The sequence below is a fragment of the Mauremys mutica genome, chromosome 6 (assembly GCF_020497125.1).
Source record: "Mauremys mutica isolate MM-2020 ecotype Southern chromosome 6, ASM2049712v1, whole genome shotgun sequence".
Taxonomy (NCBI): Eukaryota; Metazoa; Chordata; order Testudines; family Geoemydidae; genus Mauremys; species Mauremys mutica.
The window spans coordinates 56,638,983-56,665,413 of NC_059077.1; the positions used below are offsets into that span (position 1 = coordinate 56,638,983).

The 26,431-nt window shown below is 39.5% G+C and overlaps 1 protein-coding gene across 1 annotated transcript in view; it reads right to left on the reverse strand.

Annotated features, from left to right (window-relative positions):
* The window catches only part of FAM172A (family with sequence similarity 172 member A), a 340,598-nt gene that overhangs the window by 124,855 nt on the left and 189,312 nt on the right, over positions 1–26,431 (reverse strand). The window contains 2 exon segments of the mRNA XM_045022184.1: positions 9,376–9,420; positions 9,422–9,496. Coding sequence (XP_044878119.1) covers positions 9,376–9,420; positions 9,422–9,496 — 120 coding nt within the window.

Genomic DNA, 26,431 nt, shown 5'->3' on the forward strand with positions numbered 1-26,431 from the left:
AAGAAACGAGTTTGGCTAAAGGGGCCAGGCATAAAAACAGTTGGCAAATATCTGAAAGATTTTTATAACAAAGTGTGAAAGAGACTTTTTAGTGTATTACGCCAAAGTTCAGTTAAGAACAGGGGAGTGAAATTCTGAAAAGATATAATTAATGAGATCAATTAGGCTGTGGAAAAGTCTCTGAAGGGAAGTGTGGGACTTTCTTTGCCTGGGACTGTCAAACCCTGTATTGTAGAGTATAAACCTGTATTTGCAAGTAGCTAGACTAGATGATCTAACAAGTCTTTTCCATCTCTATCTTTCACAAGTCTCTGATTCTATATACATCATATAATTAGCATTCTAACATTTGTTTTAAACCAGAAAATTAAAATGAACTAGCCAATGAGATCTATATTAATTATGGCAGTGCAGATGATTAATATACAGTACTGTACATATTTCTGAGACATGAAACATTGCCCTTCTCCTCTTGAAAGAATGTGGTAAAGTGCACAAATGCTGTAAACTCGCAGAATATTGATTCAGCTGAGTGTTTTAAGAACCAGACATTAAATAAGCAAATGATTAAGAGGAAACAATAACAAGAGGCTGGGCAACTGCTCTAGGTGAAGTTAGCAAGTGGCGATCCAAACTCAAGACTATCCCTCATTCTAGTTCTTGCAGAGGCAGCACACTCATCTCCTGGGGAAGGGAGAAAAATGTGTCACTTTGCATTGTCATGACCCCTTTTGTTAGTTCAACAGCAACTGTGATAGGGTTGATGTTGAGCTAAAAAATCAGATGCCTACATTTCATAGCACTTAAATTAAACCAAAAAGTGGAACAAGACATGTGACTATCATACCCTGAACTCTTCACTTGTATTTTGTAACCTTCCTCCCCATCTCTTTGTCTGCTCCTTTTAGACCATGTCTTTTTAGATAGAAGCTCTTGAAGGCAAGGGACTGTCTCCCACTCTCTGTTTGTATAGCACCTAGCATGGGTCTGTGATGCAGACTGGAGCCCCACGGTGCTACCAACATACACATTTATTTAGGCTGAAAAGTGGAAAAATGACAGCAGACTAAAATGTAAAACCAAGTTTTGTTACAATGAGCCAAGCATATATACAGACAAAAATCAGTTATGAATGAATAAATCATTATAGGCAGAACTGGTAGTAATGCCTGTAAGGTTGCTTTACACTTGCTAATATAGTCCCTTATTTTCTGTTGCTTATAAACCTTTGCCAAACTTTATCCACTCAGGCTGAAATTTGCCATGCTCACTGTCTACCTCAGGCTGAATTTTTTTTAACGTTTCCGCAAAAATAGTTTTGCTGCTTCCAAGAATGAGGTTGGGGAAAACAAGTTGTTTACAAATGCTAACTTTTTTTCTAATGTTGCTTTGTTTTAATTTCTAGTGTCTCCATAGTTTGGAGCAGGAAATTTGGCTGGGGGACTGCCCTGGGATGAGAGAAGTGCTGTCCCCATGAAAACCCAAGATTTGGCTAAGGAATTAGCTGCTGAAAATAGCCATTTGCATCAGTAAATTCCATTAGAGGCTTGACGTAAAATGTCTGCACTAAGCATGGCCCCATTGACCCTCAACCCCCATCTACACTGAGCATGCTCTCAGGTTCCACAGAGCTTGAGTCCTGAAATATGAAACTATCAGTGAGGGACAGTTCCCCTTCATTACATTATAATACCCTCAGTACGATTACTCTGTACAAAGTTTATTGTGTGCTTCCATCATACTGAAGCACACAATCTACCATCCCCGCTTTTATTTTGCTCTTTCACTTAGTTCTCACTTCTTAGTTTTCTGCCACATCACTACAGTTTCTCCTCACATTTACACCCTTTCACTCCATCTCTTTTGACTTTTAAAATTAGTTTTCACAGGGTAGTTGAGAATTCCATTTTCAATATTCCTGACAAATTTTATAAATAAAGATTATTACTGTTACTTTGTGCCCCATTGTGGCTAGGCACTGTAACTAGTCCAGGGGTCGGCAACCTTTGGCATCAGAGTAATCCACTGGCGGGCCGCAAGACATTTTGTTTACATTGACCATTCGCAGGCACGGCCCCCCGCAGCTCCCAGTGGCCGCAGTTCTCCATTCCCAACCAATGGGAGCTGCAGGATGTGGCTGCAGGGACGTGCTGGCCGCCACTTCCTGCAGCTGCCTTTGGCCGGGAAAGGCGAACTGTGGCCACTGGGAGTTGCGGGGGGCCGTGTCTGAGGACAGTCAAAATGTCTCGCACCCGCCAGCGGATTACCCTGATGGGCCGCATGCCAAACGTTGCAGACCTCTGCACTAGTCCATGCTGCTTTCCTTAACTTTAATCAAAATTCAATATTTGTTAAAGGATTTTTTTCTGATTCCGTTTAATGATTGCAAGTACACGAAAGTGTGGGTATGCTTTACTTTTGCCTGTCGACACTTTTGAAATATGGAACACTTCTCTATGATAGGCTTCCAATCAACTTTTGTTTTTAAATGGAAATTAAGACATTATTGGAGCTCAATTTTGCCATTTCCAAGGTCCTGATTGGCACCCTAGTTAACAACAGAGGTTGGGGAACATGCTCTTGTGGCACTAACACTACATCATCCAGGGAGCTGGCAGTGTTCTAGCTATGGTTGATCTGGGACGCTATAGTCTCTTCAGCTGATTCCCATGCAGCTGTTAAAGGAGAAGCAGCCAGTCACCTGGCCTGTCAGTAGTGCCCCTCTTCTGCTTCTTGAATTTGTACTTCTTGTGCTTGGCCACCTCTATGATTTATGTTAAAACCCATCCCAAAACAACCAACAGATTCTGGGTACCCTCTGCTACACCTAGGTTCCATTACAGATTAGGCAGAGGAGGGAAGCATCACACACGGACAGTATCCCATCTACAATTATTACTTGTTGTTCAGATTGTGTTTAATTTAAGAAGCAAATTTAATGGGCATTAAATAATAAAGTCAATAAAATCAATGATAAACTAGCCAAAGTGGGACAATCAAGGTTCACATACCCCAAGGGGAGAACAAGGGGTTTGAACCCCACAGAATAAGTGGTTGAATCAGCTGACTGTATATAATATTATTGTGCTATAAAAATACGTTGTGTATGAAAGCTTATAGTGTTCTAACTTAATGATCTTTATGAGCTATGTATACAGACTGTGGTTAGGGATTTATGAATTTTTGTGCTCATAATTGGTAGTGCAGTCAGGCAAGGGGACTGCCTCCCCAGCCAGATGAGACAATCTCCAAGCACCTAGCATTATACAGTGCAGGAAAAGACAAATGATGGGCCATTAGAGTTAATGGGAAGACATGAAGACATCCCAGCTAGAATGTCCCCATCCTGAATAACCACGAGTCACTATAGTCTGAGAGGAAAAAGCCCTTTGAAAGGCTTCAAGCAGACTGGTCTTCATTCAGAAACTGAGGGACCGTCACTTGGCAGGTGCTGGGGTCCATGAAACACTGGATCCCCTCTAGGGCAGCAGGTATGCTGGGAAACTGTTCAGAGGCAATAGGTTACTTGTATTAGAAAAGAGATTTATCTAATCTGAAAATGTAAAGGCTGAAGTTACATCTTTATGGTTATTTTCTGTGTAACCTACATATGTTTGCTCTCCCTTACTCTTATATTTGAATTTATTAATTTTTATATTAAATAAACTTATTATTTATTTTTACCCCAAGCAAGTCTCTGTTGTGCTAACTGAAATAGGCTGGTGAAAGCCAGGGTGAGCTTGTGGACTGGCTATTGGTGTCTAGACTCTGAACTAAAGCTGCACAACATAAAGGTACTTTAGGTTATAGGGCAGGCACTGACTGAACCCCTTACTGGTCTTGGCTGGTTTTGGTGACCCCAGAAAGTCAGAAACAGTTTAACAGCACAACCACTAAAGCTTCCAATCTGCAATCTGCTGACAGAGTCCCACTGAGGTCAAGGGGGCTCTGCAAGGGCACAGTGTCCACTCATGTGGATCATATTACAAGATCAAGGCCTTAAAATTATTTCAAATTGAAGAAATAAAGCAGGTTGACTTCAATGGAGCTGTGCTGATTTATGCCAGCTGAGAATCTGACCTATATATTTTAAGGACACAGGGTTTAATAACGCTTGTTAGTACAGCAACAGATCCAAAATCTCCTTTCCCTTGACTCATAAATAATGGGAAAGAAGAGGAAAAACAAAAGCGGGAGGCTGATGTAAAGATAAAATATCTACATTCTTAGGCATATTTTAATTTCAGTAAACTGCAGTTTAATATCATCAAACTATAGTAATTTTTCCTGAATCTGAGTCTAAACACTTTTCAATGGAAGATTATCGTATGAAAAGCACAGCACTCTATAGTATGTTTAGCAACTCAACTACTCGTGTAATATGTTGACCTAGTCAGCACTTTACAGCTTTTTACTATGTCTTTAAAATTATTTTAACAGTCTATAGATAAAATCTATGTGTTATCTACAACTTAATATCAATACATACATACATACAACACTTTAATCAAAGACTACAATGGGTTGGGTGTTTTTTCATCCAATAAAAGACAGTTCATCTACTTTTCCTTTGCTGATGTACCAAAGTTTAATTCCCTGTGCTCTCTGATGAACAATAATTGCAACAGCAAGCACTGAAAATTTGAGATAGTGTTGCCACCTCTTAAGTTTTCACAAGTCTTGTGCTATCTGGAGTTTTCCTTAAAGCTGAAGTTTAATTAAATTAATCAATTTAATTAAAAACAAAAAGGGAGTTTCTAGTATTCAGTATAGTGGTAAAAAGCTTGACAATGTGAATCACAAAGGTTCAAAAAGCACAAGGCAAATAAAAAAGAAGCCCAAAATTATCATTTTAAAAATATCTCCTGATTTGTAAGCCAAACTCTTGATTTCGTGAGGGCTTGATTAATGATTTTGAAAGTCTGGGACTGGCAATTCTTTTGGAGATTCTGAAATATGAGCAGTTGTCACCCAGTGAGGGTAAAAGCATGGAAATGTATTTGTTTTAAAAGTGATACCAGAAAACTAGTCTGTCTGAATTTGTTTTCTCCTGCATACGCAGTTGGGCCCCAGTCCTGTAATTGGATCTGCAAGGGTGGCCCATGGGGTCCACATAGGCACAAGGATCAACTATGTGGATCCAACTGCATATTCAGGGCCTCAGACAGGTGTGGATCTTTCACACAGGAACAGGAGACAGAAAAAGATTCTCATAACAAAGTAAAATTGTATCACCACAAGAACTGGCAGAAAGACTCAGTGGTAGGTCTTTTTCTTTTAACTGACCACACATAAAAGGATTCCAATTTAAAAATCTCACTTTCTATTAAATTTCATAGGAGTTGCGCAAATTCCATTGTTTACCATCAAGTACAGCAAGCTGCTTTGGAAAATAAATCCCCAACTGCAATATACCATGTGCTGGATAACAGAAGATAGATAAGATATGTTTATGAATCATGTTTTGAATTTTCAGAATCAGTAATTAGCAAAAGACCATGACCTACAACTATTTTTAGTGCTGTGTATTTAAAAAATAATTTACTTTTTAGGCATCTGTTTGCTGTACATTTAATTTCAAACTACAATTATACAAAGTTTTAATTAGTAAATGTTAAGATACATTTTAGTAGTAGTCTTATGATTCTTACTTGTAATTCAAACTATAAACAATATAACTAATTACACTTATTGGTTAAACGTTACTTCTCACACATGCTAAACCACTTTCAATTATTTCCCTTGTAATCTGTGACCCAGTAAGGTAGAGGAATTGGATGCCTATGCTGCAGGAACAGGATAACAGTTTCTGTGCATTCAAGCATGATGTTGTAGACTTACCCTGTTTTCCTTAACATCTCAAACATCAACGCCTACATGTCCATACAAAGGCAAAAGTTTTGGACAACAATAAAAATATCGTAATGTACCTTGTGACAAATATTTGAAAATTCTAGGGAAGTTTAACTGGGTGATATAAGTATCCTGAAAATCACATCTTGAGTTTTTGCTTTGGCAACCAAGTCAAAAATCAAAATTAAAAGCTAGACTGTGAGCTAGACCTTATACAGCTACAGAGTAATGGCAACTGAATAATGATGCTCCCCCTTTTTGTTCAGACTTCATGAGGAGCGCTGGTTGTTGCCCCAGCACTATGGTGAGCACAGAGATTGCTACCAAAATGCTTCCCTCCCAAAGTAAATCACCCAACAGGAGTGTGCATGGGGGCAGTAAACTGAACAGAGCTGGCTGGCTGCACCAGCTAAACCTGTTACAGGGGTGCAACCAGTTTGTTCCTGAAGATATTCTGCCTTGGTAAGGCTGAATGCCTCCTGCTCCTTCTCCTGCAGGAAAAAGCAGCTTTACATTACTTTTGCTATCGGCTGTTACTAAATGCCACAATCTAACTGTCATTTAATGTCAAGTCTCTGGACTTCTAACTCTACAGTGACAGCTACTTTTAGAGTGGATTCCCCAAGGAAGCAATGAAAACCTAGAGATCTTCAGTGATTAAATAATTGTGAACAATCAGAACACATTCAGCAACATTGCATGCATACCAACACAAGGTATAAAAGGCATTTATTTCAAAGACTGTGGTTTATTTTACTTTCTGTGGGTACAATCTGGTGCAAAAGGCCCAGGCAAGGCCCTACATTCCAAGTGAAAAACAGAAGTTTCACGTTGCCCTTTGCAAGGGGAATGAAAACGGATGAGAAGTATAGGAGGAGTCTACATAACTACTGTATTTGTGTGCGTGTGTGTGCAGGGCCAGCTCCAGGCACCAGTGGAAGCATGTGCCTGGGGTGGCACATGCTAAGGGGCGGCATTCCGTCCATTCTTGGGCCAGCACAGTCCGGGAGGCTTTTTTTTTTTGCTTGGGTCTGCAAAAATGGTAGAGCCGGCCCTGTGTGTGTGTGCGCGCGCATGTGAGAGAGAGAGAGAGAGAGGGAGGGAGGGAGAGAGAGAATATGAATATTTACTCTAGGACATTAATTTTCAACAAGCTACTATATTTTATTGCTACTCTTCAGGATTACAGAATAGCATTTTGGGGATGGATAGAGCAAAGAGGTTAGAAGCATCATTTTTCTAGTTACTAAAAACATCTTTTAAAAACAAGCTGAAACTTTCTAAGCTAAAATATTTTCTAGGGCAGGATAGAATAAAAATACTAAGCAAATTTGACCACTTATTATGGTAAAAATAAAACCTTTATTATTGTAGTTCAATATTTGTTTCTATTATAATTAGAGACAACCCCCAATCTAAACTTCTACTGTCAAGAAAACCAATAAATAAATAAATAAACAAACAAATAAGACAAACTTATTTTTAACAGTGAATGCGAAAACAGGTGTTAATCACAATAATTTTTTTAAAATAAGGACTATTACATTAAATATACTTCTCAGGTCTAGTTTTCCATGACAGATATGTGATGTGCCAGTAGTTATATATTATATTCTTCCTCCCATGCATGCACCTCCTGTGGAGATAGCGGACTACAGAAGCTGACCCTTACTGAAACCATCTTGTCTCTATGACAAAGCTCCTTTTTAACTTCTTGCTTACTGGTTACTTCCTGTGATGGAGAAAAACTTTAGCTCAGCTTGTGATAATTTCACAGGCCCTGAGCACCCTGACCCTAGAAGCCCGAAGGTCAGAAGTCAAGTCTTGTTCTGAAACATCTGTGTGCTTCATATTAAACTAGAACAAAAGTGGAGAAATATCCACCAGTGTGAAGAGAGAAACAGGCAAAATAGGAATGACACATTGGTCATCTGTTACCCATGCCATCTCAAGCCATTGACTGAAATGTGATAGAAAGAATTTTACTCACTAAAATTCCAAAATACCTTCAAGTAAGTGCTTTGTTTATTAAAAATTAACAAAGTTTTCAAACACACTTTGTATTTCCTGACTTCTTATACTAAGAAATGCTTATTCAAAAATGTGCATACAATATATTTGTATGCATCCAGTGACCCAAATAATATTACTTGACAAAACCTACTGAATTCTACAAATATTTCAGTTTCAAAATTTAAGCACATCAGGATAATCCAACAATCTGAGTATTTGAAACTTCACAGTTTACAAAAGCAAAGGATATTTCATACTATTACAGTATATAAGGAATCCAAATCATATGATGTTATTGAAAAGAGCTCACATGTTATACAATCAGTTTATGCAGCAGCAACTATAGATCAAAATGAACAGTTAAGGTGTGTTACATACAGAATAATTTACAACTACAAAACTTGGTATCTTGATATTTTTTGTTTTGAGAAATAAAAGTAAATTTGTACAATTTACTGACAGGACTGTAAAACATTTGTGGGATTAGATCAGCTACATCATTCTCAGGTTTCAACATGTGCACACTGTTTAAATAAAGCTTGGGGAAGCAATGAGAGAACTGAAATAGCCTTAATTTCCATAACAAAAAAAATCAACAAGAACTGTTAAAATCTTTGAATCACATAAGCATTTCTTCTCTTGTTTTCTCATTGACCAGAGGTGCTCACGCATCTATTTTCTCCCAGAGTAGCAAAATAGTCAAAAAACTTTAACTACATAAACACAGCAACCCAATGGTATCAGTAGTTCAATTGTGATGTCCTCCCATGACTTTGAATCAAGGTGCAAAATTGCTTGAACATTTTGGCCCTGAACCTGCTAACACTAATGCATATGCTTAATTTTATGCACAGAGTTGTCCCATTGAGCCATTCTTAATTCTGTGAATTTAAACAGGCAGTTTCCTTCTAACGCTTTCATAGAAAGTGATATGCAAGTTTGCCTTCCATGGAAGTGGCAAAATCTGCGTCCACACACTTTCCTGTAATTCCTTCACACTGCAACTGATCCAGAGCCCAATGAAATCAACAGAAGTCTTTCCTGTGACTTTAATGGGCTTTGGATCAGGTCCTCTATGAGTTTCCCTGTCAACAGGTGCCTCCAAGTTCCCTCACTTGAGTTCCAAACTGCATTGGGGGAAATCATATAAAATAACACTGACTCAGTGAGCATTACACATTGTGCTTATTTGTATTCAGACCCAACCTAGAACTCACAGAGCACAACAGAAGCTGTATTCTCCCTTTTTTTTTGCATACATACCACCAGTCAGGTTCCATATGTTTTGGCTTCCCTGGCTTCTATAAGCATGAAGCCCTACGTGACTGTCTTCTAATTTGGTAAATAATCAACAGAGGAAAAAAATTTTTTTAAACCCAAACATACCATGTGAAAAGCTATTTAGAGTTCTAAATTATCCACCCTCTTTGGAAAGAGAACATTAAATTTAACTTCTGCAAATATGTGAAAGCCTTCAGCAAATAGGGCAATGGAAAAATTAACACTTACCAGCTCTACGAATGCAAGTCCACCATAACTGTGAGCGACAAAAAAATACGTTTTCAGCTGCTGACTCAGCAATAAAGTGGTCCCACACATAAATTGCATGTTCTTCAGGAGAGCCATTATCCTACACAGAGAAGTATATTATTTATGATAATCTTTTGCAAACTGACAGTTTTGTCTACAGGCAACATATTCCTAGTTGTTAAAACGTTTTGTTAAAAGAAACCACAAATATATTTGTGCTAGGGTCACAAAAATTCATTGATTCTTCTTTTTAAAAAAAAATCAACACACAAAACAACCCTGAGAATGTGATTTAAAGACCGCAAAATCTGCTTTCTTTGAATATAAACAAAAAATTGTGCAGTTACAGGAAGTCTAAGCACAATAATGGCATTTCAGCTTAACAGCCTTCACTCAAATTTAATACAGAACAACAATAATAATATTTAGTTCTTATATACACTTTTCATCAGTAGATATCAAAGTTCTTTAACAAAGGAGGTCAGTATCAATATCCCCATTTTACAGATGGGGAAACAGAAGCAAAGAATGACTTGACTGGCCCAAGGTCACCCAGTAGGCCAGATGCTGATCAGATTCAAACTTTTGATAACTTTGTGTCAAATATTTGTTCACTAAAAAGTCTTTGTATGAAGTTAAGACTTAATCCAATAAAGAGAATAAGAACAATAATAAAACAGAAGCTTCATCGCACTCTCTAATATTTATCACACTGTTGCTATACACATCTACATGTTCTAACAATACAGAATATGGCCTAATTCCATAATGACCTACCTGAATTTTTACACCATACTTATTCTATGTTATTTTGCAATTACAAGCTAATATACAATGCAGACAGAGCACCTCTTGATCATTTTCTGGTAATACTCATTATTTTGGGGCCTGGGAGTTACGGGAGAGCAAATTCTCTACAAGTTAAAACCATAGGACTGGTGATCAGAATATATGGGCAGTACATTCCTACCTCTGTTACTAACTTTCTACGTGCCTATCAGCAAGGCATTTAACCTCTCTGTAAAGTACCTCTTATGCAAGTATTAATGTAATAAACATGAAATGCCTGATACTAAGCATCACTTCCCGAGTTGAAAAGCCATTAATAAGTGATATAAAAATCACAAGTAAATACCAGTGAGGACAACTGGTGGCCGTAGGATTCTAATGATTTCAGTGTTAATTATTCATATCAATTATAAATATTGTAAAATTTTCAAAAATTAGCTTAAGTCCCCTTTTTAAAAAATGATGTAGGCACTTAGGAGCCTATGGCCCAATGAGACTTTGGTTCCCAAGTACCTAAATCACTTTGGAATAAAGCAATTAGGCTCCTAAATCACATGGACAATTTTGAAACTTTTATCCACTGCTCCTTTAACTAGCAGAAACTGAGAACAAAGCTTTACTCCTACCTTTTCACATACAAGCTCAGACTGGTAACAGGATAAGAAATGTTTATCAAAATTTTAAAACAGCCACAAAGTTCCTTGGACTTGGGCAGATTCTATTATTGATTGACTGACTCTCAATGACACAATGAAGTGTCAGCCTATTAGGTATCAAAAGCTGCATTCATCTCCATGCAAGGGAAGGGATATTTTCTGTCTTTCAGCTCTGGTTCTGCAATTTGATCATGAAGATATAAGATTCCAACCACTTGAATCCAAATAAAGACAGACTGGAATGTGTTTTTGCTTCTATTAGCAAAGCAGAGGCTTGTAAATGAATCACTTTCCCCCTCCCCCTAGAGATTTGTTTAAGATAAAATAGAGCAGTATGATCTGGAGTTTATTAAGGGAAGTTATGTATGTTTTAACAGGGATTGCTATAGAAGAAAAATGTTGAAACAAAAGGTTTTCTCTAAGAAAAGTTTAGAAGCTATGGTACTATAAATAACACAATACAATACAATAATAATAAATAGCTAAGGAATTTTCCTTAGTCAAGTGAATGAGTTTTACAGTTAGTTTTTAATTGAGAATAAAATTAATCATTGTAAAAGCAATTTAATCAAGTTCTGAGCTCTGACAAAGGGAAAAAAGGGTCAGTTATTTTTAGTTAAAAATTATGCGTCAAATCATGGTGCAGCCCATTTTTATTATTCTGTGTACCCTTAAGGCAAAAGCACACAGTCTTAGGACTATAGCAGGAAGCTTCCAAAGGATTCAGAAATCAAGTGAGAGTCTAGAAATCTACAAATAACTCCCGTTGATTAAAGCAAAACCAAACAGTCCGATAAACCAAATAATTAACCATTCAATAACATTCCAGCATGAAGATTCAATTCAAGATTATTTTTATATACAAATGCAAAAAGAGGCTCTGTCTAAAATTAGTTACTTCAGACTATAACTTCTGTTTTTCTTTTTTATTGTTAAAGTGCCTTAATGTAAAATAGAGAGACAAGGTGGATGAGGTAACATCTTTTATTGGATCAACTTCTGTTAGTGAGAGAGACAAGCTTTCGAGCTACATAGAGCTCTTCATCAGGTCTGGGAAAGATACTCGAGTGTCACAGCTAAATACAAGATAGAACCAATAGTTTATCATAAGTAGTTATCACATATTCTATGCGACCCCTCAAGGTGAAGTGCTAGAATGTGGAGCTCGAAAGCTTGTCTCTCTCACCAACAGAAGTTAGTCCAATAAAATATATTATCTCACCCACCTTGTCTCTCTATATCCTGAGACCACCAAGGATACAACAACAGTACATACATTAATGCAAAATACATTGTATTGTTCTGTATATGCTGCTAACCCACAGATAGTATAAAAAGAGGATCTGGGACAGGGGGACACTACTGGATGAAGTGATACATTTTAAAGTGAAAGCTATTTCTTTATGGTAGGTATCAGAATAACTTTACTTTGAAGCTGGTCAGGATTTCAGGCAACTTTTTGGGACAAGCAAACCAATGCTGCCGCCATGTAAGAGGGAGCTGGTATCTAATAGAGAGTTAGGCACCACAGTCTCCACAGAACTGCTGGGCTCTTTGGAATTTGAATTTATGCCAGTTCCACCAGGGTCTGAGGATTAAGTGGGTCTGTCTGGCCTTGGATAAACTAGGGTGCTGAGTACCGGAGTTTCAGTACAGAGGGTGACAATCCAAGGTAGCAGTTACTTCCCATTCTTCTACTGCTACTAGAATATCCTGCCTTTACATGTTCACTTGTTAAGTTATTTAATTAAGTGCAGGCCTCTTTGTCATATTTTCCATAATTTTCTGTATGACCACATAAAAAGGGAGTGAAAGGTTATATTACCTACCTCATATGGCAGTTGTGAGGCTTTATTCATTGTCATTTGTAAAGTGTTTTGAGATCATTGGCTGGAAGCAGGGGCGGCTCCAGGCCCCAGCACGCCAAGTGCGTGCTTGGGGCGGCAAGCCGCGGGGGGCATTCTGCCGGCGCCGCGAGGGAGGCAGGCAGGCTGCCTTCGGTGGCATGCCTGCAGAGGGTCCGCTGGTCCCGCAGCTTTGGCGGACCACCCGCAGGCGTGCCTGCAGAGGGTCCGCCGAAGCCATGGGACCAGCGGACCATCCGCAGGCAAGCCGCGGAAGGCAGCCTGCCTGCCGTGCTTGGGGCGGCAGAATTCCTAGAGCCGCCCCTGGCTGGAAGGCTGCTATAGAATCCCACGGCAAAATTTTCCATCATACATGCCTGAAGTTGGATATCTAAACCCCATAGTTATGTGCCTAAATAAATGGCTTGACTTTCAATGGTATTGAACTTAATAACAGCCATGGGCATTCAGAACTCTGAAAATCAAATAATTTATTCAGGATCCTACATAGATGTTATGTGCCTATCCTGAGGCATCCAACTTTGAAAATGTTGCCTCCAATGTAGTATTATTACTACTAATTTTTGTTTTGGTTTTTGACTCTGACATTCAACTGAAATAAATTCCTTAATATAGATTTTAGATTAAATTTGTCTCTGGTGACTTGACTTAAAAGCAGATTTTTTGTGCATTTTACATTTAGTTTGGCCTATTTCGTACAAGTTATGGTGAGATTCATTGAAGAAAGATTTTATAGAGTCACATTTGTTTGACTAAATTATCTGAATCTTGCTTAAAAAAGAGAATATTTTGAGGGTTTAATATTTCTTGTCTTGTATTTACTACTTGAAATTTAGAAGAAGCCCACTCAGATCAGCTAAGTAATTTTGCAAAACTTTCCATCCACATAAATATCAGAGAATTTAAGAAGTTATTCTAGTTTAAAAGTTTGAGGATCAGATTCTCCTAGGGTGACCAGTTGTCCCGATTTTATAGGGACAGTCCCGATTTTTGGGTCTTTTTCTTATATAGGCTCCTATTACCCCCCACCTCCTGTCCCGATTTTTCACACTTGCTGTCTGGTCATCCTAGATTCTCCAGTCTGCTAAGGCCTCTGAAGTACTGCTTATACAATGCAAAATGGCTGGAATACAGGCTGCAATAGCTAGTGTAAAACTGCTTCCTGTGCCAGCAGCCTCCCAACTCCTGGTGTAAGGAAAGTGAGGAGATATTATCAGGGGCATGACAAAGTGGAGCTCGTTCACTGGCTCAAGGTCACTGAATGACATTACGCCAGTAATGTAAATTAGAGCTGCTCCTCCACAACTTTAAGTTGGGGCTGGGTGGCTGACAATCAGGAAGCACTCACATTCCCTCTCCCCTCTCCACTGCAGCTGAGCTCTGCTCAGGTGGAGGGCAGAGTACCTGCCTCAGACCCTAAAATATCTGATGCATAATTTTCAATTTGCTACTACTTTGAAAAATTTTACATAATTAATTTTTTAAAGAAATAATATATTATGAATAGGATTTAACATGCCATTTAATTCACAAATAAACAATGAAACTTGAACCTTTCTTAATGACTACCTTTATTTCACTACTATTGTAGTTTATACAGCATATTAAAGGAACTACAGAGTTTCAGCAGCTAGCTAAAGAAAACCCACTCCTGATTCAAAAACGTAATATGGAACACAGATACCCATCTATGAGGTTCTGGGGAGGTTAATTACAGGAACATAGGATTATCAAATAACATGTTTTTGCCACATGGAATAGTTCCTTTTCAAGAACAAAAGGATCACCAGATGTTTCCAGTTGAAGTAGCATTAAACTTTTTTGGCTAAGATAGAAATGAGCACTCAAAGTATTGTTTTATATCTTTTAAATACTACCCATTAGCAATATATAAAAACACAGAGTAGCTTTCCAAACCAAATGACTATTGCCTCAAAAATGGTCATAAATTGTTAACTTGGAGCTTTTCATTCTAATACAAAAAGTTTAATCAAAGTAATTTAACAGTACATTTAATGAAAATACTGTGACAATGATAAATTAATATTTCTAAAGCAATTTTAATATTCCTAGGCCAGATCTTCTGCTGTATCTGAGAGCTGTTTGAAGCAGCAGAGTGGGAGCAAGGGTCAAGGAACAAGTTGTCTGCCTAATCCTCTGATCAGTTTGGCTTTGACTCAGGCCCTGGCATAAGTTAGAAAAATTAGAGGCTGTACTAATCTATACTAACTCGAACTAAGGACTGTACACTCTCTGAGAAAAACCAGAGTGCAGCAATGCCCTGGCCATGCCTCCTCTGACCTGAATGCAGGGGTGGCCAAACTGTGGCTTGTGAACTACATATGGCTCTTTTACTGTTAAAGTGCAACTCGTGGCCCTCCCCCACCACATTCTCCACCTACCAGACCGGGGGTGGAGGGGGAGCTCAGGACCTCTGCCTTGCATTGGGGTGGTGGGGTAGGGGCTTCTGCCCAGCAGGGAGGGGAGTCTTGTGGCTTCAGCCCCACGGGGTGCACCTGCCGGGACTCAGGGCTTCAGCAGGAATGGGGCTGAAGCCTCAAGCCCCATCAGGCACCTTTCTCAGGGCTGAAGGCCCGAGCATAGGCAGGTGCACCCCGGCTCTCAAACTTCTGAAGATTGTCATATGCGGCTCGCAGGGTCAGTAAGTTTGACCACCCTTGCTCTAGTGCATCCTTCATGCCTGAACATAGAACCTGAATGCATGTTAAAAACTCTCCCACGCTGGGGGAATTCTCAGCTGGCCACATATGGACAGGTTCTAGGCTCTTTTCACCACTGAAGTGGTACACAGGGACCTGAACAATGGGGATAACCATAGATATGTATGGGTGGAAGGGACCTTGAGAGGTCATCAAGTCCAGACCCCTGTGCTGAGGCAGGACCAAGTAAACCTAGACCATCCCTGAGAGGTGTTTGCCCCACCTGTTCTTAAAAACCTTCAGTAATAGGGATTACGCAACCTTCCTTGCAAGCCTCTTCCAGAGTTGAACTACCCTTATAGTTAGAAAGTCTTTCCTAATATCTAATCTAAATCTCCCAATACTTCTGGTCTTACCTTCAGTAAACATGGAGAACAATTGATCCCCATCCTCTTTATAACAGCCCTTAACATTTGAAGACTGTTACCAAGTCCCTCCTCAGCCTTCTTTTCCTAAGACTAAACATGCCCAGGTTTTTTAACCTTTCCTCAGAGATCAGGTTTTCTAAACCTTTTATACTTTTTGTTGCCCTCATCTGGACTCTCCAATTTGCCCACATGTTTCCTAAAGTGTGGTGACCAGAACTGACCACCATCCTCCAGCTGAGGCATCACCAATGTCTGTTAATACATACCAAAATTATATTCACCTTTTTCACAACTGCATCACATTGTTCAGTCATATTCAATTTGTGACCCACTATAATCCAGAAGTACTACCACCTAGCAGTTATTCCCCTTTTTATAGCTGTGCATTTGATTTTAAGTGTAATATTATCACTTATCTTTATTGAATTACATCTTGTTGGATTTCAGGCCAATTCTCCAATTTGTCAAGATTATTTTGAATTCTAATTGTGCCCTCCAAAGTGCTTGTAACCCTTCCCAGTTTAGTGTCATCTGCATATTTTATAAGCATACTCTCCACTCCAGTATCCAAGTCATTAATGAAAATATTGAATAGTACCAGACCCAGGACTGATTCCTGTGAGATCCCACTAGTTATACCCTCTCAGTTTGACAGCAAACCATTTGTAACTACACTTTGAGTAGTGTCTTTCAACCAATTGTGCACCTAACTTACAGTATTTTCCCTATTTGCTTATGAGAATGTCATGTGAGATTGTATCAAAGCCTGACTAAAATCAAGATATATCACATCTACTGATTCCCTGTTATCTAGTAACTCTGTCAAAGAAGGAAATTAGTTTGGTTTGACATGCTTTATTTTGACAAATCCATGCTAGTTATTCCATATCATCCTATTATATCTCTAGGTGCTTACAAATTGATTGTTTAATAATTAGTTTCAGTATCTTTCCAAGCACTGAAGTTAGGCTGACTTGTTTATAATTTCCTGGGTCCTCTCTGTTTCCCTTTTTAAAGACAGATACTCCAGTCCTCTGGGATCTCACCCATCCTCCATGAATTCTCAAAGATAATTGCTAATGATTCCAAGAATGGTTCAGCCAGTTACTTAAGTACCCCAGGATGAATTACATCACCCCTGTCAACTTAGTATATCTAACTTATCTAAATTCTTTCACCTGTTCTTTCCCTATTTTGGCTTGTGTTCCTTCCTCCTTTTTGTTAATACTAATTGTGTTGAGTATCTGGTCACCATCAACCTTCTTAGTGAAGAATGAAGCAAAATAGGCATCAAACACCTTGATGTCATTGGTTACTAGCTTTCATTCCCTGCTAAGCAGAGGACCTCCACTTTCCTATGTCTTTCTGTTTTTCTTCATATTGCCTTTTATATTCCTTGCTAACTGTAACTCATTTTGTGCCTTAACCTTTCTGATGTTAGTCCCTACGAGAATGTACTATACTTTTGTACTCCTCCTTAGCAATTCATCCATGGTTCCACTTTTTGTAGGATTCCTTTTTGATTTTCAGGACATTAAAGATCTCCGGATGGAGCCATAATGACTTCTTACTATTCTTCCTATCTTTCCTTTGCATCAGGATAGGTGGCAGCTTTGCTTTTAATATTGTCTCCTGAGATACTGCTTGGTCCCCTGAACTCCTTTTTCCCTAAGTTTTATTTCCCATGGGACCTCACCTACCAGTTCTCTGAGTCTGTTAAAGTCTGCTTTTTTTTTTAGTCTACTGTCCTTATTCTGTAAAAGCAGCAAAGAATCCTGTGGCACCTTATAGACTAACAGATGTTTTGGAGCATGAGCTTTCGTGGGTGAATACGCACTTTGTTGGATGCAAGTCAATGTCCTTATTCTGCTGCTCTCGCTCCTTCCTTTTCTCAGAATCATAAAATTTATCAGCTGACATGAAAATATATATGTCATAATCTTGTTTTTGTTATCCTTGGTACTGTTTTGTCCAGTTTTAACCTACAGAACTTAATTATGTATTGCATATTCATATTAACAACATCTCAGAATCCGTAGAATATTAACAAGAAGCATTGTTTTATAAAATGCTGCCAAAAGTCTTCTGTTTCAAGCAGATATAATATACTGCTTGCACTATGAGAAAATTCAGCTGTACTGTTGCAAATAGCAGGTAAAATACTTTACCTTGTAACTTTATCAGAAACAAACAAATGATTGTGGGTAAATTCTCTGGCAAGTCTATTTTGCAAATAACATAATGAGTAGCCTCATTTTTTTGTTTGTCATTTTTGCAATATTGTATAGTCTGCCAGTGTAAGAGTTGTAAGATATATAACATTTTAATGAATCAAGCCATTAGAGTACACAGATAAGCAGTGTGCATACAGTAAATACAGTGCTATGCTCTGCTGCATTCAAAATACAGGTTGAATTTACTAATGTAATATTGCAGTCATTAATTGTGAAATACCACGCTGAAGTGAAGCAGGAACCAAAGCCTTATCAACTATGCCAGATTCTAACACCTAGACACTGCAAGGTCTGCTGTTATGATGGACTACCTGAGCTGATAACACATGGAATTATCTAAACAACATTTGCATATTTGTGTAATTATTTCCTAAGGTTAATTAGCTCATGCAAAGCAGCTTGCCCTTTGAGACTGCTCACAGTGACAGGTTCACATATTTCTTGTTCCAGTGCCAAATTTTACAGATTTTTTCCAGCTAACCTGTTGCTGGAAAGTTACAAATCCAGCAAAATACTCAGTGCCCTTGGTAGTTATGATTTTCAGGAGGGGTTGAGCCAGCTCAGAATGAGGCCTAGATAACTAACACTCAGCTACTACATATACTAATTTAAACTTTTAATCAATTTCAACCGTGTTCCCAGAAGATAAACTTAAAATTGATTTGATTTGATGTACTAGTTCTTTCTTTTCCATGTTGATATTTTAAAGCCAAGTAATTCAGGTACCCTAATATTTTCTAAAGGAGAGAAATGCATACAACAGTACCACGTAACTGAATTATTTTAAAATAGCCTCACCTAAAGTAAGTTTAATAATACTGTATTTCTCTAGTTTATTTTTCATCCCAGGATCTCAAAGCCTTGTTATATTTCTGTGCACTCAGGCAGAGTATACATGTTAAACATATAGGAAATGAGTTACACTTTGAATCAGTAGTAGAATTGAGAGAAGAGCCCAGAAGTCATGTCTCATGATCCTGCTTTAAACATGAGATAATACTCTTTCCTTTTAAGCAGGAATTTTTGTTATGTATTATGATTCTCATTATTATAAAATTCTTCCCTGTTGCCTGAACTCAAAAAAGTGAAATTTTATTGGGATAATCTTTTATAAAGACCAATTCACCTAATTTGACTGAAAACCATTACATAAAAATATAAAAAGCAATTAAGGAGATATTCATTTGATGTTGACCATGTGGATATTACCTAGAGAATTAGCAGCTTGTCATTAAAGAGTTAGGGTTGAAAGAGTATTTCACTTGTGACCAGTTCTCTCTCTCTCTCTCTCTCTCTCACACACACACACACGTTCTCTTTACAAAAAGACAATATCTTAAACAAAACAAAACAGCCCAATGTTAAATGTTAAAATGTCTGGAATGATCAGCAGTACACTCCTTCATCAACTCATTCTACCTGACTCACACCATCAACTCACATTTAATTTAACCTCCTCAAATTCACAGCAGTATATGCATTGAACACAATAACAAATCACTAGGATTTTACTGGCAATTGGTTCTTTGAATAGGAATTGGGATTTTCAAAAATCCTAGTACTTTGTTATTTTTATATGTATTTGAAAATTTGGAGGTGGAAGACGGTGAAGGGAACAGAAGGCGAAAATTTTTCCACGTGAAAATGTTAAATGCTTGGGCTGGGATTTTCATAAGCACTCAGTGTTCTCCTACCTCTGTTCCCACTGAAGTCAGTGGGACATTTGCCACTGACTTTAATGCTATCAGAGCTACATCCAATTCTGAGCCCTTTTGAAAAACCGACAAAAGTTTTTTATCTGGAAAATGCTAAGCATTTAAAGTTTACCTACACGGCAATCTTCTTTTTCCTGTCTCTGTCCTCTACTCAGTTCACTGCATCCTCCTTCATGTCCCTAGTCCTCTGCAACTCTGCACTGCCCTTCTTAGCTCCCTGGTCCCTTTCACCTACACTTCATCCCACTTTCATGACGTACCAGTTTCCTATCTCTCATAGCCTTCAATTCTAAGACCAGACAGCACATCTGACAACACCAAGTTCCCCTCCCAGTCCACTGCATTTCCCCCGTCTTCCTCATGCCCTTTCCCAGACACCTGCCTGCTCTTTCCCTTATCACTACTAATACAAGCCTGTCAGCAGCTGCTCAATTTATAAACTTTTAAAAATTAATTTGAAACCCTGGTTTGCTTACACCTGAAACTAACTTGGGGCCTGGGTGGTGGCAATAGCTGAAACCTCTCTTGGGGCAAGAAGGCTGCAGCAAGAAGCAACAACAACAAAAAAAAGGGGGGGGGGGGAGAAAAAAAGGAAGCAAAATATTTGCCCTGCCATTTTAAATCACAGACCCATCTGTTCAGAGTATCTCCAGTCCATCTTAATGCACAGGAAGTCTGTAATTGTAGCCACTGGAGTCTCTTACCAGCACTTTTGGGTGTCACACTTTATTGGAGTCATAGAGCTGCCAACTCTCACAATACTATTAAAAAGTGTTTTTAAAAGTTTTTCACAGGTTTCTTTTGCAAATTTTTGCTCTTATATAAAATGGCCACCATTTTCTATTAGTTTCATTATGACTGGAGACAGGTTGTCCCCAGTTAAAATGGTCACTATCAGTTGTGACTTGTAATGAAGATCTAATGGGGATAATCCCAACCCAATTAAACCCTCTCTCCTTTTATTTTTAATCAAACTAAAATCTTTGTGGCAGATACCTTCCCCTCCCATTTCTCTCCAACACTGCAGTGGAGAGAACAGCAGGAGGCGGGTAAGGGAAGAAGAGGCTGGCAGCCTTTAGGCCCTTCAGGGCAGCCCCATTGAGTCCAATAAGGGGAGGGAGTAGATGGTAGTATCTATTCTAGAACCTTCCTTACAGCAGCACCAGAGAGAGAAGTCTGGGGAGAGAGGGACTGAGGGCCTCCTAAGAGAACTGTTCCATCCACTGAAAGTATGAAAATATAGAACAATGCTGATATCAGAGCATGCTCGCAGGCTGCCTTTTTAGTCCTCTCAGAGGCAGAAACAGAGTAAACCAAGAGATGAAGCACAGGGCAGTACATCTGAAAAGCAGTATATGAGACCCAACCTGGGAGAAAGCTGGGGCAAAAGGACTGGGGAACTGGCCAGCCTGTGATTCTAATAAGGCAGCAGGAAGACCAACGCGTAAAGGGAGAGCAAAGGGAGTGGTGGAGCCTGTGACATTCTGAGGGATAAAAGAGAGCTGGAGAGGGGTGTAACCATCACATACTATTTCTCTTCAGCAAAGAAAACAAATCTGGAGTTTCTAGGACATGCCACTTAAAGTATTCAAAAATGACCTTCCAGTAACTTTTCAAAAGCATTCTAACTTTCAAACTTTTCTGATTTGTAACCAAACTTTCCAGAAAATCCCAACTCTTGGAATTTCAGAAACTCCATTTTTCCCCTCAGGAAGCTGAGGAGGGAATAGAAAATTGAACTTATATGGGAAGATGGCTTCAGCCTTAATAATGAAGTGACTATTGCTGCTTCATAATATAGATCTGTAGGAAGAATGGAGGTGGAGTGTTGAGATTGTAATGGCGAGAGCCTTGTGCCCTAGGATATCCCAGGCAATGGGAACAGCATGGAAGAAAGTACAAGATGGAAGAGGAAGAAGAAATCAAATGGAATGGTGAGACTACTGGTGGAACAAAGTGGTCCTGGTTGGATGTAATAAAAGAAGTGCGGAAATGATCTTTAAAGGTGAAAACTGTCCGAAATAGATTGCGGCCCGTTAAGCTTGGTATTGAGTGAGGAAAAACAGGCAGGACCAGAATAACAGTGAAAAGCCAAGTGGCTGCGTTTATTTGGGGGATAATTACAACTTGGGCCGGGGGAGCAGGCAACTTTGGCTGGGATGGTATCAAAATTACAAACACACCCCAAAACACAGTAATAATACACTTTATACTGCTCACCACACCACACCAAATAGGCAGACACACCAATCTTACAAGATAGGAATCGGGTTCGTCAGGGCGGTACCCGGTGCAACACAGAACAGAGACCCATGGGCCACTGCCTCAGCCACCCTTGCTTTCACACTAAGGGTAACCCAGAGTGTGGTGCGGCTGCAGCTGGGCAGATTCCACTCACTCAGACCGCGGGGACGGGAACCCCTTGGTCTGCTAATCTCCAGGTGGAGACAGCTCCCAGATTCATTCACTCCGGACAAAGAAAGAGCAGTGATTCACACACATAAAACAGTTTGCAATTAACAATTCACTAACAACTGGAACAATTATACAAGCTAGCTAAGCAATTGTGCAATTCTGAGCTCATTAATACAATCCTGATATCCTGAGTAGATACTTGGTACTGAGTTAGGGAGGGGAAAAATAAGAGGCTAGATAAGCTAACTGTCAGACATCAAAAAACAAATACCGCACTCCAGGCGCAGCTGATCAGCAGAACAGACACCAGAAGCATGACGAGCTGACAGGGATCGGGTCCAAACGACAACGAATCCAAACAATACAACACGAGCGCGCTTTACCGGGAGGAGACCCTGGACGAAAGGGTGATCAGGTCCTTCAGCTAACACGCGGATGCTCCACACAAATTTTGGGGGGAAACCTAGTTTTATTGAGAGGTCTCACTCCCTCGTGTCAGTATCTGATTGGCTCCCTGGTCCCTCCTCCCTCCAGGCTCCGAGCCGTTGCCACCCCACGTGAGCAGGATTTGCACACGGCACACTGGAGTTGACAAGTAAACAAGCTTGCCCCTTAGATGACTGGGTCCAAAAAGAGCGGGAAAGTGAGTCGCTGGGCAGGATTAACCTGACCTCCAGACGACCGGCCCCCCAAAAAACGGGTTGCCGGGCAGAATCAGGCCTTCACACACAGAACTAGCCTGACCTTTAGATGGCCCAGCAGGAGAGAGGAAAAAAAAAACACAGGAGAACATACACAGCCAGTGTTGCTGGGCAGGATTGAGTCTCTACCCTCTCCTATACAACAAGAACCTGGTCCAAGATGGAGGCAGTCCTGTCCTTTTAACAGGACAAGATGGCCGTGGACCGACAATTGGCCATTCAAAGGCATAACTTCGTATCGGATTGCGACAAAAACAAGCAACAGAAGTTTGGGGTAGCAGGTGAAGGTGCTCCTAGAGGGTCACAAGGAGAAGAATGATAAAGATTGAGTGACAGGTTAGGAAGATGACTTTAGCTGTTGCATTCTGAATGAAATGGAGGCTACAAGATGAGAGGGAGGCCTCTGCATGAGGTAACTGTGTAACCTCTCATCTATCTTACTTGTAAAATAAGTGAATCATAGAGGCCTTTCCCATAATGTAACAATATGAGGCCTTAGTTAATAATAAGGGTTCTGAAATACATAGAAATATTAATAGCAGCCAACTGAAGGAGTTGCAACTAGAGCTGTCTTGTTACTTGCAGTTCAATGTGCATTCCCTCAGGCTATGGGATAGCCCTATTCTCAAAATGCATAACATTTTACCAGATAGGTAAAACAGGCACAACAGACAAGATAAATGCATGGGTTTCATGTGAGATTTGTGACACCTGGCAGATCTGAGGGTGGAACATGAAATTACTCCTAAATTATGAGTTAGAAGACTGAGAAAATGTTGGCATCATCAACACTAATACATAACACAGGACGAGATGGTTTGAGAGGAAAGACTGAACTCGGGCTTTGCCATGCCATGAACTTGGAGATTAAATTGTTTTGTGAGCTTTGAAGCAATAAGCTTCTGAAAATTAAGGATTGAGTCTTAAGAAAATCTTGTCAATACTTCCTGGCTTAGAAAGGTGGCTGGAAATAAGGAAAACAAGAATTCCATTTCACAAAAAATGTGGAGGTTTTGACATTTGGGTTCATTCCACAAGGGAATTAAAACTATACCTTAAAAAAAAAATCTGAGAGAAACTCCATTTCTTGAATAGCTAATAGCCCAATAGTTAGAGAACTCACCTAGCATGTGGGAGACCCATGGTCAAATCCATGGTCTGAATCAGTTAAGACCAGGGACTTGAACCTGGGCTTTTTACAACTCAGGTGAATCCTTAGTACTCTGTGTTTTCAGTTTTTATTTGTTAAAAAAGAATCTGGGACTTTTTCAGTGTTTATTTTCCAAACATTAAAACCAGGATGAAATTGGGTTAAAAATTAAAAAAAAAATCAGGGGAAAATAAACCTATTGTAATATACACATTTTACAACAGTATAATAGAATTTTTTTAAAATGTACAAAGCTATATTTGTCTCTCTCAGAGATAGTAGTTTTTCCAGAAATCCTGGTTTGCATATGCTCACATACTTTTAGTCAAAGTATCCTCACTCATGTTGAGCCTTTTGCTGTCTTGGAGGTAGTCCAACTTTGAAAATAAGTGCTATGCATCAATAGATCCAAGGGATACACTCAAAGCTCACCATGCCACTTTGCTCAAGTTGGGAAGTGTGTCTTGATGACCATTCCAAACAGCCAGCACATCCAGTTTCACATTGTCAAGGTTAGGGAAGTTTATGTAAGTAATAAATTCCCCTTTCAGATTTGAAATTTCATCTGTACTGGCAAATGGTTGAAACACTCTGGCATAATGATCATAGTCTACTGCAAAATTCACCTTGAGGAAGGGGTGCAACACATGGATGACATTCCAAAAAGAATCTTCAGCACCAAACACTTGGGGGTTCAGATTACGAGCCATGACATTTGGGTTCTCCCATTTCTCACTGAGCATTGTGTTAAAGGGTTTGGTTCTTGTATTCCAGGGTGGAAGCAGCTGGGTATTTCTCCTGAAGCTTTTGAGCTCAGTTCAGCTTAGATTTTGGTTGTCAGGATCCGGTAAATGTCTGTATTGGCAAATCCATTGGCAGCAGTCAGAGAAAACTCCAGTGTTTTCTGTGTGTCACACAATGAGTCCAAGTTTTTAACAATGAACATTCCTTGAGGAACAGAATCTGGCAGTCATTTTGGTTATTTGCCAGTCTCTTCAGAATTTATGCTTTAGAACCAACAAACTCAAGATGATCTAGGAGACACATTAGCACAGTCCACACATTATTAACATGACAGGTAGTGAAGCACAACTTCATCCACTGATATGGCACAACAGGGGTAGGTAATCAGCAGTTGGCTCTGCACTCCTCTCGCACTGTATAAAACAAAGCCTTCAACTTGTTCACATGCTTGAAGACAGCCCCAAATCCAATGATGCAAGATTTCACATCTTTCATTTGTTCTCTAGCAGTAGCTGCTGACAATGCAACATTAATCAGTAGAGCAAGACAGGTAATACACAGCAGCTCTGGTTTCTGGTTGTGTTTAATCTCCCATGCAAATATAGCCATGTAGGAAGCAAAGTTAGTTGTGGCCACATTTTCCCAAATTAGTTGGTTCATCTCAAACATGTCAGTTATTGCTGCCTCGACAAAACAGCTGTCAGCAGAGGGGATGAATGTCACATTAGCACAAAACAATGCAGGTTTATTCACTTTGAAACCAAAAAATGAAAATCAAACGCCAAGCATTGGACAGTCCAAAGCATCTGGAGACTTGTCAAAAAATCAGACAAGACACCACATTTCCATCAATTCGTTCCATCAGTTTAGATACTAAAGCATCTTCATATTCTTTCAGATACTTAAGAGTGAGGCTATATGCATTAGGAAGGGTTTTTTTCTGCTGGACAGTACTGTTGCACAAAGTCACCAGAAGGCCCCATTTCTGTTAATCATGGTTGTCTGGAGAAACAAAGAGCATGCACAAATTCATTGACACAACTGTGCTGTATCCTATCTTTCATTAAAGCTCATGCTATTGACTGTTTATCCTGAAGCACACTTTCTTCTTCAAGCTTCTTCTGTCACTTGCTTTTGACATGCTCCTTTATTCTGTCAGTGTGAGCACTGACCTCAATGCTGCAGTACTTGCAGAGCAATGCATCCTCTTCACTCGCATCTTACTTTTCTTGAAAATGTCTAAGCACTGGATTTGCTTGTTCGTATTCAGGCACAGATTTGTGGTTTTGCCCCATGTTTACCTTTTAACCTTATCTATTTGTCACCCCAAAGGAGTTTACCTAGGTTCCTGGAGCTCTCTGTGCTGGTAGTTCAGAAAGAGGCACACTGTCCGTGGTAGGAAGGAGGAGCCAAGGGCAGACTCGGAGTCCGCTAGGCAACCAAGAAGAAAAGACACTATTTAAACAACAGGGGGGGCCTGCTGGTTTGGGGAAGGATTGCAGGTGTGCCTGCTCAAAGGAAAGGATAGAGTCAAATGACTGACATGGGAAAGCCCAGGAAGAAGAGCTAGCCTGACTAATAGGAAGTGCGATGCCCTTCCCTGGGAGTCCTGGAGGTGGGACAAGACAGTTTTGGAGTAGACTGGAGTCAGCCACAGAAAGGGCAGAACTGGTTGTGT